We start from the raw sequence: 19,837 nt of genomic DNA, 5'->3' as shown, positions 1-19,837 counted from the left end.
AAAAATATCACCTTGCACCAAAGGAACCGCTTGCTTTGTACCATTAAGAGCATCTGCTACAAAGTCAAATAGATGTTAGTAAATGTTTTAAAAATATTTGGCTTTTTTATTTCATTCTAAATCTATTTAAAATATAAAGGCGAACATATCGATAGTTGATATATACTTAGACAATAAAATAAAATCCGTAAGTACTTTGTTAATGTAAATAAATAAACAAACTTATAACAGTCATGTCTGTGAAAAAAGAACTTGCAAAAGAAGTAATGCGAATAAAAATAAAGCGAAAGATATTAAAACCATGAAACCACATGCAATAAAGAAAATAATATTGAAGCATAAAAAATTACTGTTACTAATAAAGTTAAAGATTTAATAATATTAATTGATAATTGTGCCTTACTTTGAGCTTTAGGTGGCGGATAGAAATTCGAAGAAAAGAAGCTCGGAGCATTGGAATCCGTCAGTGAAGTAATTCTGTTGTATGAAGCGTTTACTTTCAACGCAGTCGCTGATCCAACTTGATCGAATATCGAAAATTTAAACGTTTCCAAACGATTGAAGGATATGTCGAGTCTGTAAGAATACAATTTTTATTTTACATTCGGATACTTGAAAGGTAGGAGTTAGATTTTAAATGCATCGTTAGATTCCTAAAATCCAAGATCATTCCACAACATACCAATTCTATTTTCAATTTTCCTTAACAATATAGATATATATAACATTTGTAGTCCACAACAAATTATTTTGCCTTATAAAAATTCTTATCCCCTTATTCATAGACGTTATTTATCTAAGCTGAGAAACAGACTTGTTACCACAGCAATGCGTCGTCCTTAAATAAATAACGTCTATGAATAAGGGGGTTAGTATATACAAATGCTATAATAAATGAACTAATTTTAACATCTAAAGGTGCCTATTCTACTTACTCTTTAAGTGCTGGTATATTCTGAAATGCCTCTTCAGATATCTCATTGATCCTGTTGCCTCTCAGTTTGATGATTTTCAAATTATCCAGACTGGTGAATGCTCTTCTTTGTATGATTTCTATCAAGTTATCTTCTATGAGTATTTCTTCTAGATCTTTTAGTTCTACAAACGTGTGTTGAACTATTTGTTTCATTTGATTTAAAGATAGGCATATGCTTTCCAATTTTCCATGGATGTCACCCTGAAAGGATACATTATTGAAAAATATACACTATCTACATGACATTTAGGTATATATTTATTTGCCGTAATGTATTACTATTATCTTAGATTACTTGTTAGTTTATTTTTATGATTCGTTTCGTTTTAATATAAGTCATAGTTCTTTTATTTATATTCAAAACACTGACCTGCAAAGTTCCTTTTGAGAAATGATCAATAGCGTTGTCCTCCAAATTCAATGTCTTCAATTTGAACAGAAAATGGAACGATGTGTCTGGAACATTCTTTAGTTTATTGTTACTGAGGTCCAAGTATTGTAGTTCGATCAAAGCCTTTAATGGTTCGAAGGGCAGAATTTTTACTGAGTCAGCGAGACCGTTCGCCATTTTCAGGGTTGTTAGGCTGTGAAGCTAAAAGAAATGATAATGAGTGATTTGAAAAATACGTTTCAAACGACACTATACGTTGCTTTTATATTGGATTTAGAGATGTAAAAAGTGTAAATTATTGGTCTATGTGACGATGAAACAAAAGATAACGAAATTGGTGTACAGTTTAGACCAATCTCTGAAATTATTTAGTAGTTGAAGACTAAACTTAGTTTCGAACCCATTATATATATATATATATATATATATATATGAAATAATCTATGAATGATCTGAAATGAATCGAAAAATAATTAATTATTATATACATGGATATCAATTTAAATAATAAAAAGTAAATATAAAATACCTCAGCAAAAGCAAACGGATCGATGAATTCTATGTTGTTCTCTGAAAGGTCCAACGTCTTGATGGTTCTGACATGTTGGAACGCGCTGGCCTCTATCCTGTTGACGGTGCTTCCGAAGATCTTCAGGTCTTCCAGCTCCATGCCGAAGTCAAGGAAATCTTCTGTCTTTATACTTTGTCGTAGCAGTTTACCAATTGACAAATATCGTAGAGATCTCATTCTGGAATATCATAATTAGGAAATTATTGAAATATACTTAAAACTTAATTATTTAGTACCAAATAGAATTGTTGATTGGCTTAGAAATTTTCTTTAAAATAATCGTTAATTCAACAATTGAGTAGTTTAGAATTGGGCAATATTTTGTATCGCGGGTTTGCAATAAGTTGATACCATCGGCATGGCGTATTAATCTAATCATCAGTTTCAAAAATGTAACACTCTTAGAACTTTACTAACGACATGAAACTTACCTCCTAACATCTTGAAGGGTCATTTCAATAGAGTTCGCACCGCTTATATCCAAATAGAAAAGTTTGTATTGGAAATTGTTGAAGGAAGCCGGTGAGAAATCTGATGGTGTAGTGGACGTCAGTAAATTTATGTCCACCTGCAGCATGTAGAAAAGAAATGCGTAAACAAAAGTTGGATTACTTTTTGATTATTAATATTTTCGTATACCATAACGTTACTTATGGATAGTGTAGTAAAAATATATATATTAGCTATTCTCAAGTTGTCGGAGATGACTTCGTAATAGATCGTAGTGTGTTCATAATTGTATAATTCTATATTATATATAATTAAGTATAATATTTGAAACTCAAGTCGGCTGGTAAAGCAGATTATTAAAATACAACTGAATAAAAAGAAATCGAATTGACGAACTTCAAGCCAGACAATTCAAATAACAGATATCACTCACCTTGTTCTCCCTAAGATTCAGGAACCGCAGAGAGTCAAGCTTGTTCAGAATGAACTTGGAGATCATCGTAAGGTTGTTCTCAGAGAGATCGAGGTTCTGTAAACTGTTCTCGAGTCCGGCGAAGGCTGCCGGCGACAGCTCAGATATCGAACAGTCGCGTAACGAGAGGGACTTTATCTTCGCGTTGCGGAATGCGTCTTCCTGGAAGTTGTTGATTTTTATTGTAATGAGGAAAACTAAAACCAACTTAACTACAACTAAATAGGACTTAATGTTACTTAAACGGACAACGTTATTATGTAGACGTTATCGACAAAATTAAAGTTTCTGAATATGAAGATAAACACAAAAGAAAAATCTAAAATAATACATGATGCTATATTTTCCATTGTAAGAATTCTTCAAAAAATCTGAAACTTTTATTTATAGGCGTAAAATCATTCAAGATTCCTCTCGTTATAACTAAAAGGTACTCCCACATTGTAGGGAAATAAAAACAGGTAGAAGAGATAGAACATTATTCAAGACCGTATTACGTATACATTAATTATAACTTTCCTCTCACTACAACACGAATTTCGGCATCCGAGGATATTATTAACCTAACCTACTTTTTCTAATTAGGTGCTTGTAGCAGAATTTGTTAAGTAGTAATTTGTTATTTTTTATATATTTTTTGCACAGTAGGTAAATGAGCTGGCGGTCCATCTGATGGTAAGCAGCATCTGCCGCTCATAAACTGCAATGCCAGAGGCTCAGGCCAGCCGATGTCTAAAGGGAGGTGAGCATTATTTTTATTAGGTATTGTTCATTAATTTTGTATAAATAGTTACTGACCTTTAGTTCGAATATGGGATTCCCGTCCATCGTAGTTGAGTTGAGTACATTGAAGTATTTGAAGGAACCCGGGTAAAGAATCCTAATCATGTTGTTGTCTAATCTGCATGAATTGAAAAAATAATGATTAATGATTCATGTTTGAAGGAAATTCGGGGTTTCAATTCGGGGCTCATATTCCTACCCAACATCTTTCTCACCCTTTCGTATCTTTCTATGATTAATTTAAGATGCCTGAGTCTTCTCTAAAAGTGGCTAAACTTGACCACCCGGTGCTACTTCGGAGTTACATTAGTATTTTTATTTTTTGAATGACGAGACGAGTTTGCCATTCGCCTGATAGTAAGTTAATGTGAGATTTGATACTTTTTCGTATTTTGAGTTTATCAGTTTTTCAAATTGTATAGCTAATACTAAGGATTGCCCTGTCAATTAAATCAAAACTGTTTTCGATTCTAGATTAGTTGGTCGTAAACATTATATATTCAGGAAAATAGACAATAAATATTATAATAGTTTGTCTATAAGTTGTTGTCGATAAAATTGAATATCCCGTTTACAAAGAGCACTTTACCGAAGATTGCTTTTCATAATTTATAATAGTTAAAGATGTTACGAAAGTTATTTATTGGAAATTTTAGCCGTCCTTATTGGAGTTAATTAATAGCTTCACTTAGCTGATAGAAAATCTAATCACAATTAGTTTCTAGGTAGGATACGATTAGCTGTATTGAATATGTTACAGAAATGTTTTGGCTGCAGAGAATAAGATATACATAATCATTAGCTGCAGGATGTTCACTACTGAACATAGGTCTTCCCCAAAGATTTCCAAATCGACCTATTGGAAGCAGCCCGCATCCAGCGACCTGCTACGGCTAAATACATTATGAAAAAATATTTCAAGAATATTGAAGAATATTTATGTACCATACCACAATTTTGTTTTTAATATAAGCAAAGGAATTTGTTTATACATTAAACACTTTTCGGTATCTCTTTGACACAAATATAAATTAAATAAATATAATGTAGGTACAAATATAATTTAAGGCATAAGGTTTTTCCTTTAATCAACGTGATAAAGCCATATTGCTAGAATTTCCTTTTAGTAAAATACTTACTTTAAAGAATCAAGTGAGAGCCGCACGCCATTTAGATCGTGCACCGGTGGCACTTGCTTGATGACGTTATTAGATAAATCCAGGAACCTTAACTGCCTAAGTGGGGATAGTTCCTCGTAAGGAATATAAGACAGCTGGTTGTCTCCTAGCAGAAGCTGTAAGGAGAATTTTGATATGAAAAAGTTATACTTGTTACGAACTGTGCACAACAATTCATATGGAAAATTCAATTTTATGAACTTAGAAACAATGCAACTTTATGGTAAGTACAAGTAGAATTGTAGTAATAATAACATCGGTGTCGTAAATAATAATCATTGTGAAACAATAGCAAAATATCACGTATTCGAATACAGAGAATTCAACTTCAAAAGAATAAATAAAATCCATGAATTTAATAAGCGCAAAAGTTCGCACAAATCAAACAAAAAACATTGCGTACCCTATTCAATCTGCTCATGCCATCTCGAAATACGCCACTGTCAATAACAGATAAGTGGTTTCCGTGCAAATCCAATGTTTCCAGCATCGGCAGACCACTGAACGCATCGAGTGGAAGGTTCGCTATGGAATTATCCGCCAGAATTAACGTTTGTAGCGTATTCTCTAATCCTCGCCAATTATCACCAGATATATCTGTTATTTCATTTCCTGGAACGTTAAAAGTCTATTAAAGAACATTAGACTCTAGATACAAATGAAATACAGATCAAGATTAATTATTCGTCTTGAATATTCATGTGATAATAAATAACTAAAACTCTGTTGGCATAGTAGATTAGCACGAAGCTAAGCGTCTGGCTTTTAGATTTAATGTATTTAATCTACTCCAAATTAAAATTTCAAATGTTTAATCTTTGCTAGAAACTCCAATTAAAACAAAGCCATCAATATCTATGACCACTGTCTTTCGAGATGTAATTCCAGTATCCATTTGATGTTCAGCCCACTCAAACAATGCACTGAAGATAAATCACCTGTCAAATCCAGCAGCCGTAGTTTCTGGAGGTATCTTAGGGCTCTGCTCGGCACAGATGTTAATTTGTCTCCCCGGAGTTCTAGCTCCCACAACGTGTTGTCTAGCCCGTAGAATGCTTCCTCATGTACGCTCTCCAGGGGATTTTGGTTTATGGCCAGCTTGTAGAGACCTGGAATTTATATTTCTACGTGGAACGAATATTTTGTAATATATTTTTGTTTGCGAAAATGTCGCACTCTGGAACATATTTTGCTTAAATCTTTAATTGTTTCGCGTGAAATATAATAAATTGTGTCCTTTACGTCTATTTGGTACATTTATATTCTTTTATAATTCATACTCGTACGCGGTAGTATGAATAATTGGTGAGTTCATTTACGATGTGAATTTTTCCTTCCATTGTGAGCGCGCGATAATTACAAGCTCTATAAAAATGTAATCAGAATTAAACTGTTCATGTATTTTTTTTTACTTACTTTTAACATAAACATTTAACAATACATTTACCATGTGCAATGAGTAATGGAGTACTGTATAGAAATTTATCCTAAGTCTCTGCATGGTAATTGCGAATGTAGTTACATTTTTAAATCAAATTTACGGGAGTGTCGATAAGTATTATAAGGTAGACCTCGCGCCTAACAATCTTCCATTTGTATAAGTTTATAAATAAATATATATACACAATAACTTACTTGTCGCTTGAAAGAACTGTGGTTCCAAATCCCTAATCTTGTTTCCAGTGAGCTGCAGCATGAAGACCTTGGAGCTGTTAATGGTAGCGGGCACCCTGAGGATCGGGACGTGGTTGCAGGTCACGATGCCCAGGTCGCCAGCTGGTTTCGAGCAGGTGCATAACGCTTGGAATAGACATGGCGGATGGCCTGTATCTACGTGCAGCTGGAGATGTAAAAATTGATATTGGAATTGATTTCACACACAAACGCATACATATCACGCATTTATCCTTGAAATGGTATGCAAAGGTACAACCAGGGCACCCACTTTTTGTTCAGTATGTCTCGCTTCCGTTCCATCATGTGATAGGGGACGGGCCTATCGTCATATGGGGCACAAATTTCAGACTCCAAGCTGATACTGAGTAGAAAAACCAAAATATCACTTTGGGATTCGAACCCAGGACCTCAGAGCGGTGCTGTACCACGCATGCAATATAACTACGCCACCGAGTTCATTCATTTTCAAATCGTCGATAAAATTTATCCATCAAATAAATTATAACCTGACTCAATATAAAGGTGAGACAAATTGTCATTTTTATATAGACAAGTGTCATTTCTAATTCGTTTGTGATATACTTTATTCTACGAATAAATGTTATTTGTTGATTTAAATCAAGCCTAAGACGTATAAGCTCTTATTTTAAAGCTCAATAAAATCTTGGTAATAAGTTAGTGTTCACAATCATATCCTATAAATAGGGTTTAAATGAATTTCTAGGAAAACAATATTCAAGCAGGAAATCCTCTGGTACAGTTAGGAGAAATGTTTCTTAAGTGTTTTCCTTTTAACATTAATATATTCCTAAACTATAACGATATCTTAACGTGCCTTAAGAAACTCCTTGTTTGAATGGGTAAGTATGCTATTAGGCTGGCGATTATCGTGGAGCCATTAACATAAAAGCTATAAAAAAGACAATATAAAAAAGAAAGAAAAGACCATCGTACTTACTTCTATCGCTCTTGATAGGGAAGCCCATATCATCAACAGCAGTGTTACCACCACTAAGGCGTAACCAAATTTGATTATCGCCATCAAACTCTGAAACAATATTAAATTCATCATTGAATCTATATATATAAAAATTAATCTCTCTTTCTCTTGGTCATATCACGCGTGAACGTATGGAACAATTTCAATATTTTTTTTTGTAGTGTTTGTTATTGTCAGTAGAAGGTTCTTATGAAAGAAAAAAATCAAAAAATTGCGCGGAAAATTAGAAAATTTAAGAAAACTTAATGACAATATTAATTTTACATAACTGTCAGTGGTTTGAAATAACTGTCAGCGATCGACAGAATGCGCGCATGCATACATAGTTAAGACAGGACAACGTCTGTCGGGTCAGTAGTATTTTGATAAGGATACGATAAAGTATTACGGCTTTTAAATTTGAAACGTTACGAAGCAGTGTGGGGTTCGTTATATGATATAATGACATAATAACAGCCATTAAAAAGAAATAAAACAACCAAGTGAATAATACATTGACGTATATTCTACCGATGGACACGAACGTCCATATACACAATTTGTTAAAAATCTGGAGTTAGAACTAAAGTTCGCTGCAGCGCTTAAACATCAATTGTCTTTTAACCAAACTCTTTAACCATGCAGTGCAAAAGCGCTTTAAATAGAGTATAAGTAAAATGGCAACCAAAACCGGATTGCAGTACGCTTCAGTTGAACACAGAGAATTTCAATAAAGCACTTCTATTTTTTTGATTTATTTGAATGACGAGACGAGCTTGCCGTTCGCCTAATGTTAAACGTTACGACCGCCCTTGAACAGTAGAAATACCATCCAATGCCTTAAATTACAAAGTATTTTTTGGTATTCCAATGCGCTCGCCATCCCGAGACATGAGATGTTAAGTTTATTGTATCCAGTACTGACTGGCTAAATTGTTGTTCAAACGGGAACATAACAGTGAGGACACACTGCAGCTTGGCAGCAGAAATAGACATTGCGGTAGTACTTTCAGGCGGACTCTCACATGAGAGACCTACCACCAGTAATTTCCGACGTATCGGGACACCTTAATGAGATTCATCTGAAATTATAATAGTCCACGAATAATTGATTCGCTCAAACCCGTTAAGTTCGCTAAAATCTTTGAAAAATAAAGCAGCGATCGCAGGTGGCTATCCAGCCCCATCTGGCGGTACGAGAACACGTCAAACCTTATTGGATTTCATAAGATCCTTTACGAAGTTTATTGAATAAAAACAATTAGGTGTCTTCCTGGAACTTCTATATTGCTTTTATGAAAGGTGACAAGAGGCCAGGAAATGTTTTGCAGGAAATATTTATTGCCTATAGTTGTGAGAACTTTCATTATTATATATGGCATGTTATACCAGTAATGTCTTAATAGGGTTTCCTGATTCGGGCACTTGGCATTGGTGATAGATAAGTAATAATTAATTATTTCTTATGTTTACGCGAATGTTAGATATTATAAAACTATTTTATCGAGGTTATTTATATAATTATTTTCTCCCGATGTTTTGTTCTTTTATGTCCTCCTCATGCCCATGAAGGCTGCAGTCTTCGAAATTTGTCTATTCATTTTCGAACCTTTTTATAATATCTTCCGTATTAAGGATATAACATTTCGATTTTATTATATTCTATTTTCTTCTAGTATCTTTGCTCGTTACATTTAAAATTCAAGTCCCTATGCATTTGTCGAATAAAATAAATATTAATCCAATTATATGCCATAATACTATTCATTGAAAGGTTTATGCATTATGTGTTAACGAATGTTGTAAGGAGTCTGATATTGTGTTTAGTAAATATTGTTAGGCTTGCCGCTCGCTCCTTATTGCATGAGATAACATGATGACTGCTTACCCAGAAAAAGGCTATGGTTCTGTTTAATGACAGAATTTTCAGGCTCACTTATGTGATAACTTTTACGTGTGGTGTAATTAGTACGGAGAGTGACAGCTTTGGGGACGTAGTTGCAAGGCGTGCGCATTACGAGTACCGCTTGGAGGTCCAAGGTTTGTATCCCAAGTCGGGGAAATTATATTGGGTTTTTTTCGCAGTATTAGGCTCTCTGAAATTTGTACACGTATCGCTTATCACGTCATGGAACGAAACACACTTGGCGAAAAGGGATTGCCCTGGTTGCACCTCTACCTACCCTTTTGAGGATCAAGACATGATGTGTGTATGTAAGATGTCCTCGTATTTTACTTATCACTTCCCTCAATGTCTTTAAAATCATTACTACGAAAAACCAACATGCAATTACTAAGCTATTCAATAAGAACCTAGTAATTTCTTATTAAACACCCACTTACAATAACGCAAGAGCGGTTCAATAAATTTGTCCTTTCATTACATTTCTGAATATGAATAGCCACTTGATCCTAACGACGAGGGTCGACGTTTTGCTCGTGTTTAAGTGCCTTTGTGTTGAATTAGGTGAGTTAGATATGTTTTGTAATATCTAATAAAATATGTCCTTGTATTTTTCATTAGATTGTGGGAGAAGAGATGCCTCATAATGCCCAAGGTTGATGATAGTTGCGTAATATCTTTGATAAATCGTTAGAGTATGCTTGTAATATTTTTATTGTGATTTTTATACAGGCACGATACTGTGACCCCTCTGTACTTAACAAAGTGAAGGTGGGTCTAATAGAATGTCGACTAACGAGAGATGATCACCACTCGACAGTCGACACAATTATGTCGGCCTGTTGGAACCGGATGTACACAGGTTGATCTCGGAACGCGACACAATTGCGTGGTCCACTACGGCGGGTTTTCAAATGTTGTGAACGGTGGTCGTTATCCGGGCAGATATGAAATATATCCAACCACCAGCAAATTGTGCCCATAGTACGAGGTGGTATATCTTTATACAAAAAAACTGACTTGATGTGACGGTATTATAGTTTTGTTGTACGGATCGCATAAGGAATAAATACCCTCCTTTTTAAGATTCCTACTATTCCTTCTTATCTAAAGTAATACACACTATTTCCTTGTACAGTGTGAGTTTCCATGGCCGGAGTTGATCTACTAGCGTGAAATGACTCAACCGTTCGTTTGTCTATATTCTACGAAACATATTGATTTAATTATCATGGATCTAAAGTAAATATATTTAAGGTATATTTTAATAAAAATAATAAAGTTATTCTGTATAGTATACGTAAATCTGATTTATTAAAATTTACTTACACTAATCTAGTGGCTTAGGAAGTTACGTCTAAGATTTTAGGTCCCAGTGCTCAAGTTTAGTAAGATAGCATTGACATTTGACAGGTGTCTAGTAGTTGGCGAGATGCGACGGCTTTAGACAGCTTGTTAGTTAGATTACCTAGTTTACTTTACAGTTGTTGTATTAAGACTTTCTATTATAATTTTTATTACTATGCGAATAAGACTGAAATTGATCCGGAGTTCGATACTGTGGTTGGAAAAAATTGTTCTGATTGGGAAGTTACAAATAATTCTAATAAATTTGACTAATATAGGGAGTAAATTTGTTGCATCGTCTTCCTCTTTGAGCAAAATGCTTAGTGTTATGGATGTAATATAATATGTTTGTATGTCTGATGTTTGTTCGTTTATGGGCAAGACATTAAACTTTTCGTTTAAAAAATATGTTAATTTAACACTTTCGCTACCAAAATGTCTCGTTATGAAGATATTTTTTATTTAAAACATGAATTTCTAAACATAAAAAAAATAAAAAATAAAATACTTTATTTATCACGTAGGCGAACAAAGTTGCACTTATGATACGTCAAAATAAAGAATAAGAATAATTATTATTTCTAAACAACTATTAAAATTACTTATATAACTATGGACATTTTAAATTAGGGATAAAGTTTATACAAAAGACAAGGTACAAACCGAAGTAACCAGCTCGGGCTGGCAAGTAGGGGGAAATAGAAGGGTAACGCGTCGCGATCCTCACCGGCGAGGACATGAGCTCTAGCCTAGCTAACCTACCAGCCTTTCACTGGCTTCACATAAATTTATTGTCTACGTATATTTCTGACCTACATTTTTAAACTATTAAATAACCCCTACATAAACATCGTAGCTTGTAAATGCTCTCAGACATATTTAATACAATGGCTACCGAAAAAAATCTTTCTCCATATTACGGCCTAAAAAATAAACACATAAACATAAATTCAGTTGGAACATAATTTATTTCACGTAAATTTTCTTGGCCTAATATTTTACCATTCACCTAAATAATAATATACATTACGGCGTCCTATTTATCCGACTTTTTTCGAGTCTCGCAAAATATTAGTTTAATCGTAGAGCCTTTAATACTAATATTCCAAGATGTTGCTAGAGAATTAAAAAAAATGTCTATAGACTGCCTCAGTCGTATAGTTGTACTGCATGCGCGGTACGGCAGCGCTCAGAGGTCCTGGGTTCAAATCCCGGGTCGGGTAAAGTGATATTTGGAGTCTAAAATTTGTGCCCAAAATGGCAATAGGATTACCCCCTATCATATCACGGGACGGAATATACTTGGCGAAAAAGTGGGTTCCCTGGTGGCGTCTCTGCATACCCTTTAGGGGATAAATGTGTGATATTGAGTGTGCATGTGTGTGTGCGTAAAATTGTCTAAGTCTTTACATCAATATTAAACTATACAATAATCTTATATAGGTGGTCAAAACGTGTCACCAAGTACACATAAAAATATACAACAGTGACCTTTTATTGACCCTAATACGCAGCGAAAACATTCTCAATGGAAAGCGAAGAGGCGTGTTTTTCTCTGCCTAAAACCACAACTTTGCCAGTTCCCACTCACTGCAAAGACAAATATACAATAGTCTATATTCACGCGAAAATGTTTCGATTGAAGGAATTTCAACCTAATGTAAACAAATTGGCGTGTAACAATATATCAAAAGACAATAACCCCGTCTGTGCCATTTGAGGGAAATGCTTCGGGTAATGAGCCTCTTCGGTTGTTTTATTTAAAGTACCTCAAGGAAAATACGCATTTATTTGATGGCGTCTTTAGGGTTCTGTTTTGCTATTTATGTTACATGATTTACTTAAATGGACAGTGGGTCTTGTAGTTGTGCTTCTGTCTACATCTTTGGGGGTAAAAGTGACTTCTTATGTATGCATTTCTATATAGACAATTAGTACTATTAAAATAGATTAAACATTTTGCTTTTTGGAGAATCAGTGTAACTACTTGATATAAAACTTAAAATCGCATGTTTTAGGATGGCGAGCGCAGTGGAATACCAAACAAAACTTTGTAATTCAAGGTGTTGGATAGTGTTGTTACTGTTTATGGGCGGTCGTACCGCTTACAATCGGGCGAATGGCAAGTTCGTATAGTCATTCAAAGCAATAAAAAAACATTGCATTCCAATTATTAGAATAATATACATAGAAGTGTTTAATTATATATTGGACACATATTGGGAAGACAACGATAATATTTTTTTTAATAAACTTTAAACAAAAGTTAACACGCGTAAACAAACAGCAATTCTAATTCATTAACATTTTGTGTACAAGAACATCGTGTCGAGAAGCGAACAAAGGAATCTAAGCAAAGATAATACCGCATAGACGTAAGGCAATATCCTCTAGTGCTCGAGAAATCTCACACCCAACGTCCTAATCAGGTGTCTCAGCTTTACAATGTAAAATAGTAATTATATTTGTTCCGCAACGGTTTCGTTTGCAACAGTAGTATGTATCTACTCTCCGAGATGTAATTTTAATGTAAAATTCAAACAAACATGCCATCAAAATAATTACACGAAACAACGTCCACTCATATTTGCTCGGCCAAATGAGCTTTTGCTATTTGTAATTTGACGTACGCGTTGCCTTGTTTCCGTCAACAGGCGTCCAATTTCGTTGCCGCGTTTTGATATGCACCAACGGTTTATTTATGAAATTCCAACCGTACTGCTACGTTTTAAAGTTTGATATGCGATTGTATTTGGTCTATCACAAATATAAGTGTCGATAGAAAATTCAAGCGTACACTGCGGTTGCAATATTTACACATTTCCTCCCGCGGAACGCTTCGTATTTATTTTGTGTGTTTAATGCTTATTACGATCGTGCGGAGGCAATAATTTCGCAACATTATTGCCTAAAGCGGCAATTTCACGCCCTAAATTTTCTTGTATGAAGTTATAATGTTATAAGGTTGTTTTTAGAATACCGTCTCTGTATGTAGACTCATTTTTGGTAAAATTACAATAATAATATGTTTAAATATCTTGAAGATCCTTAAGGTGGAACCCAGTTTGAATTCCGTAATACTGTTAGAAGCTACATAAAAATATATTACAGTTCGTAGAGAATTTTTAATATGTTCGGTTATATATTTTACGATCGGAAAAGTAGGAACAGATATCCCACAGCAATACAGAAAAATATAACCCAATTTCTAAGGAAACTAATTCGCTGAGATTTAGGTATTCGGCCTCGCCTCCCGGCCTTTAGACAAAATTACCGGAGTCTATAAGTCTATCCTGCCTGATAAAGGTATGTATTTCGTAAAGGAAATGAGATGGCCTTATCCGGGCCCTTTCATATCCCAAAGGATTCAGAGATTAGTATTCGTTTCTCGTTCACAATAGGGGCTATATTTGCGTGGCACGTCGATTTCGAAACACCGCGTGCCAAGACAATGCTTGTGTAAGATAAGTTTCGAAGCCAATATTCAATTGATACAGTTTTTTGGTTGGTTTTCTTTCTTAGAATTGACAATGGGAGAGTATTTTAATTGTTATTTCAGTCCCAGAGGAGAGGAAGTAATTATTTTGAATGTATATTTTTGTAGAATATTCGGGCAAAAATAATAAAAGAAAGATATTAAAGCGTATAATTAGTTTTAGATCGGACCTCTGAACCGAATTTGTGCTAAAAGATTTACCAATTTTATTATGTCGTTGTCTAATTTGAAATGTTTGTGTGACAAGATATCTCAGCGTCCTTGGATACTAATATATTTACAGAAAATATGCTAATATATTAAAAACGTGCCAATCACGATATAGAACAAATATAAAGTATGTTACATTAGTATTTCATTACAGATTGAGTAACACAAATGTGTGCAAAATTTTTGTATGACAAGCTTCCCAATGTTCGCTCTATATAATCTCAGAACTTTTTGTTAAGGGATTACTTGAGGCTTGCTATTACGATGTAATTGGAACACAAAATCCATATCGCTTATTTTATTTTATTGTTTGCTTGCAACTCCGCTCGCTTTTTCCGATAGTAAAATTACTAGTTTTTTATTGCTTTGAATGACAAGACGAGCTTGCCGTTCCCCTGATGGTAACGATGTGACCGCCCATAAACAGTATAATCTCCATGCAACACCTTGAATTATAAAGTATTGTTTGGTATTCCACTGCGCTCGCCATCCTGAGACATGAGATGTTAAGTCTTATTATATTCAGTAGTTACACTGGCTACAATGTCCTTCAAACTGAAACAAAACAGTCACTACACACTTCGGCTTGGCGGCAGAAATAGACATTGCGGTGCTACCTACCCAAGTAGACTCTTACCTATGACAGACCTACCACCAATAATACACTTTTTTGGAATAATTATTAAATGTATTAATGCTGGGCCCAGTTTATCTGTGTTCTCATTCCGTCGAAATCCATTCAGCGCCTAACTCATCACAAACTCGCCAACATAGTAAAATAGGATAAGTTTACAAAGTATGTACTCTAAATATAGTTGCAATAAGTTTAAAAAGTGTGTAATCCTGACATAAATTGTAGGCAGTGGCGAAAAATGAAATTTTCCCGAAGGCAACCCGAGACAACATAGATACTAATATGAAAGTGGTCTTCAAATAGTTCTAGTGATAACTAGATTCGACATAAATCCTACGTAAAGGGAAACCGGCAAGAATCTAGTTTTATAGACTCTTCGCTGCTGGATATAGGTACTAATATGAAAGTGTTCTTGGATTTATTTAAATAAAAAGTTATATAATTTTATGTCATAACCTTTTTTGGTGTTTTGTTCTTTATAAAAAAGGAATGGATTGTCAGAATATATTAAATTGAGTGCAAGCCGCGATAGCCTAGTTGGGTGTGGAAGGGACTGTCAAGACGAATGTCCGCAGGATCAAATGCCAAGGGCACACGACTTTTCTAAAAAATCATGTGTGTATTCTTTGTGAATTTATCATTTGCTTTAACGGTGAAGGAAAACATCGTGAGGAAACCTGCACATCTGAGAAGTTCTCTATAGGACTTTCGAAGGTGTGTGAAGTCTACCAATCCGCACTAGGCCAGCGTGGTGGATTAAGGCCTAATCCCTCTCAGTAGTACAGGAGGCCCGTGATCAGCAGTGGGGGCGAGTATATAATACAGGGCGGATATTATTATTATTATTAAATTGAGTTCTCCATGAAATGGCTTTTCCTTGCGTATTTTAATAATTAGTATTAAAATATTACAGTTCTACAAATCGTTCTAATCATAATTAAATTCTACATAAATCCCATATAAAGAGAAGCCTGTTGGAATTGTATTATATGGATTCTTCGCCAGTTTGTTACGTACTAAATTAACTTAGTTATCTACGTTATGAACTATAGCCAAAGTTGTGCGAATAGCCTTGTACATATGCTAATTACCGTGTCGTAATTAACAGCTGTTAGCACCCATAAATAAGATGTTAGTTCACAATACCATTTATACTAGTACAGTTAGGCACAAAATGGTTGTAAATACAAAACTTTATATCCTATACTCTTTTATGTCCTTATTGTTTGTACTTGCTTGAATAAATTATAAAGGGGTTACTTTATCTCCCTAACCTCACTTATACTATAATACTTATATATTATTGCAAATGCGAAAGTTTGTGAAATTGTTTGGATTTTTGTTAGGAGTAAACGCATGAACGTAGACAAAATTTGACAAAATCTATAGGCCATGACATATATTAACAAATAGACTACTTTTCATTCCGGTAATTTGTTCCCATGATGATATTTTTATCTGATTTTATAACAGGTGGCGCTGGAATCATATATGTGAGTCAATATATCGCTCTAGTATTTTAGGGACTTTTGTGTCAGGAAAGGGTCTTCACGCGAGCGAAGCAACACGACAGACAAACTATTTTAATTGAAACCTTATTTACACTATTTGAAATTTTAAAGTATACTTAGTATATAATTTATTTGAGCATGTTTGAATTTGTTCATCTACTTTTATCGCTGACTGTACAGTGATAGCGGTTCACACAATTGAATAGAACTGATACTTAGTATTCAAGTAAGTGCTTCCAGCACTGCAATGTCCTCAATACTGTCTACTAGGCTATAATTTTGTTGCCTTCTAAGATTTATTTGTGTTATTCTTTATTTAAGGCTGAATTAATAGATGCATCTAATTCTCGCTCTTAAGTGCGATATTAGTTAAGACTGCAAAGTTAAGGTCAGCACCTTCAGTCTTATTTTGTGTTATTCCTCATTTAAAGCCGAATAGATGCAACTCATTTTCGCTCTTAAGTGCGTTATTACTTAAGACTGTCAAATTAAAGTCAGCACCTTAAGCTTTATTATTCGTATTATTCTTCACCGAATAGATGCAACTGATTTTCGCTCTTAAGTGCGATGTTAGTTAAGACTGTCAAATTAAAGTCAGCACCTCCAGATCGCCGCTATTTAATGAAAAGATAATAACATCTCAAAGGATATCTTAAGTCACAGCCTATGGAGAATTTTACGGCTGAGTTTTGTTTATTAAATAATGACTTAGTTGAGAGCAAGCTCTTAAATGCTTAAGATTTGTTTATTAAATAGTTTAAATTGAGAACAAGCTCTTAAATGACACCGTAAGCTTTGTTTAATACATGATATGTCTACTTGAGATCTTACTAAAAAATGAGATTGATTTATTATGGGTTTTAGATTATTAGTAAATATATCGTCCAATAATTTGGCGAATAAATATGCAATATATTATGAGTGACAAACACACCTGAATAAGCTGTTTATTCACTCTTATTAATTTTGTGAGTCTACGTTTGTATCTATCTAAATAAACCTTTTTTCTTGTATTTTAAGGTTTTGTTTGACGTTACGATGGGATTGAACGAGCTTTTAAATTGATTGTAGCCTTTTATAGTGAAATAGAAAAAATAATTTTTATTAGCCCGTATAGCGACGTCCATGCACAAGGTTAACGTCCGCCATATTGGCCCACGTAAGTGTGTTAGATTCCGGGATCAGCCTGTGTATATCTGGTTCCAACAGGCCGGCATAATTGTGTCGACTGCCAAGGGGTAATCATCTCTCCTCAGTCGACTTTCTATCAGACCCCATTCCACTTACCATTAGATATAATGATATTACTTTGCCATGCACGCATAAAAATAAATTAAAAAAAACATCAAGAATATAACGGGAAAATAATGGATAAAACGTAGACGGTGTTACTGCCACTTCTTTTTAATATTTATTTACAAAGGTCAAACATAAAAGAAATTGTGCGAAAAGCAATTTGACCTATGGCATTAATCAAATAAATTTAATTTACTTCTCCCTAAGGCAGTAGTAGCCCTACATATTATGTAGTTGATTTGTTATTCGTAAAAATTTAGATAATATTGAGTTTTGTTTATCTTAAAATGATTGATCTCGACTGTTAATTGTTTTGTATTCAAAAAGTATACATTTGCCATTCGCAATACGACAACTTAAAACTGTTCCAATTGTGACAAATGGATTCACTACACGTTAATAATTTTATAAATATTATTACACACTGTCTTTTTGTTCGTCTTTAAATGCTTTGTCTTTTTCACATGACACGTCAATGTAAAAATGTGTGTGCGCGTAGGAAACACTCTTTCCTTTTGATTTGTTAGGGTATTTTTTTTCCCGCATAAAAATCCATGTTATGGTTACCATTCTTGAACCTGAGGAGCGGAAGAATCACCGGCCTTACGGCCCAGATGTCATCTGAATGAGGGTATGGCAGATCTCTACTTTTTTAATATTATTGGTTAAAGATAACAAAGGATCCACACACGTCTGTTTTTCAAGAGAGCGTGCAGAACCGACATATTAGACACAAAATATATTCGAGCTAAGGTAATTTCTGGTAAAATTTTATAAGTTTTATCCGTCCAGCCTGAGCGTTCGAAACGGAAATTTTATCGACTTAGATTTTTTTTGAATGACGATACGAGCATCCCGTAACCTGATGATAAGCGCTACGACCGGCCCATGAATAGTAGCAACACCATACAGAACTTTGAATCAGCAGAGCACTGAGCAGCACTCCCATTATGCTCATCACTCAGAGGCAGATGTTAAGTTTCATAATGCCCAGTAATTACGCTGGCTACAACTACGCTGCTACTCGACGGTAGAAATAAACATTGCGGTGGTAGCTATTCAGAAGGTCCGTAGCATATGAAAGATCTACCATCAGTTTTTATGGTTATCACAAACAATAAAAAAAAACTTTGTGCATTATTCACCTACTTCCTTACAAAAGAATTGGCCCATGACTCAATCGCACAATGCACTGGCAAGATTGCATTAACTGGTCAACGGCCCCGTTTAATAGGTTGGGTCGTAGGCCATATCCCCGGTTAATGTGATTAGCCACAATAGCGTATGAAGTATCATGACATGGAAGAAGTCAGATTATTGTTTAGAAGTGAATTTACATGGGAATATTTATTAATATGATAGGCATTTTAATTACAACTTATTCTTTTATTTATTACCCATAGATACAGGAATTTAATTACTACATCAGTTCACGGCGGTCGCTTATTAAGATATATTTTCTATTATTTATATTTCTTTCAATGTTAGGTCTTTCCTGAGGAAGTCTCCTTGGATAGAACATAGATTTGTTAGGTCATTATAGAGTAGTTACCGGGCATTAAGAGTTAACATATTTTATTGCGTCAGAACGTGTTCGTTCTGACGCAATATTGCTGTATTAGTGCTTAGAAATTTAAGATTCTAGGTGGGCCATAGTGATCAGGCTGTTTACAGTCGTGAGAAGAATAATCTTAAAATCAGGCGAGCTGCTAGCTCCACTCGTCATAACATGAATGGGGTTAGTCGAGCGAGTTGTACGTCTCATATTGGGCTGTAAAAAAAAAACATATTTTTTAATCTCTTTGTCTAACTATTATTAATCTTATCATGTTAGTTTTCCTTTCATATTTTTACATTTTTTACGTACAGGCTACGTCACAAATCATGATAGTATATTTTATCCACGACCTATTGTTACATAGTACGCTTGATTACTATTTATTTGGGAGCATGAACGTCAATA

The 19,837-nt window shown here is 34.4% G+C and overlaps 1 protein-coding gene across 3 annotated transcripts in view; it reads right to left on the bottom strand.

The window, feature by feature from the left end:
* LOC115440145 (chaoptin) overlaps window positions 1–19,837 on the bottom strand; it is a 76,115-nt gene that overhangs the window by 13,608 nt on the left and 42,670 nt on the right. For 2 of the 3 annotated variants that reach the window (XM_037441005.1, XM_037441007.1), the window contains exons 3-15: window positions 7,457–7,546; window positions 6,457–6,661; window positions 5,760–5,930; window positions 5,225–5,433; window positions 4,783–4,937; window positions 3,659–3,761; window positions 2,822–3,022; window positions 2,370–2,506; window positions 1,897–2,116; window positions 1,347–1,568; window positions 936–1,177; window positions 404–576; window positions 12–56 (exon numbers count right to left, since the gene is read on the bottom strand). In XM_037441005.1, the coding sequence (XP_037296902.1) occupies window positions 12–56; window positions 404–576; window positions 936–1,177; window positions 1,347–1,568; window positions 1,897–2,116; window positions 2,370–2,506; window positions 2,822–3,022; window positions 3,659–3,761; window positions 4,783–4,937; window positions 5,225–5,433; window positions 5,760–5,930; window positions 6,457–6,661; window positions 7,457–7,546 (2,173 nt within the window). The remainder of the gene's footprint in view (window positions 1–11; window positions 57–403; window positions 577–935; window positions 1,178–1,346; window positions 1,569–1,896; window positions 2,117–2,369; window positions 2,507–2,821; window positions 3,023–3,658; window positions 3,762–4,782; window positions 4,938–5,224; window positions 5,434–5,759; window positions 5,931–6,456; window positions 6,662–7,456; window positions 7,547–19,837) is intronic. The other variant, XM_037441006.1, reaches the window with a different exon arrangement.

Source organism: Manduca sexta, chromosome 21 (assembly GCF_014839805.1).
Source record: "Manduca sexta isolate Smith_Timp_Sample1 chromosome 21, JHU_Msex_v1.0, whole genome shotgun sequence".
Lineage (NCBI taxonomy): Eukaryota > Metazoa > Arthropoda > Insecta > Lepidoptera > Sphingidae > Manduca > Manduca sexta.
Note: the sequence above shows the minus strand (reverse complement) of the source record. Positions and strands in the feature narration are given on the sequence as shown.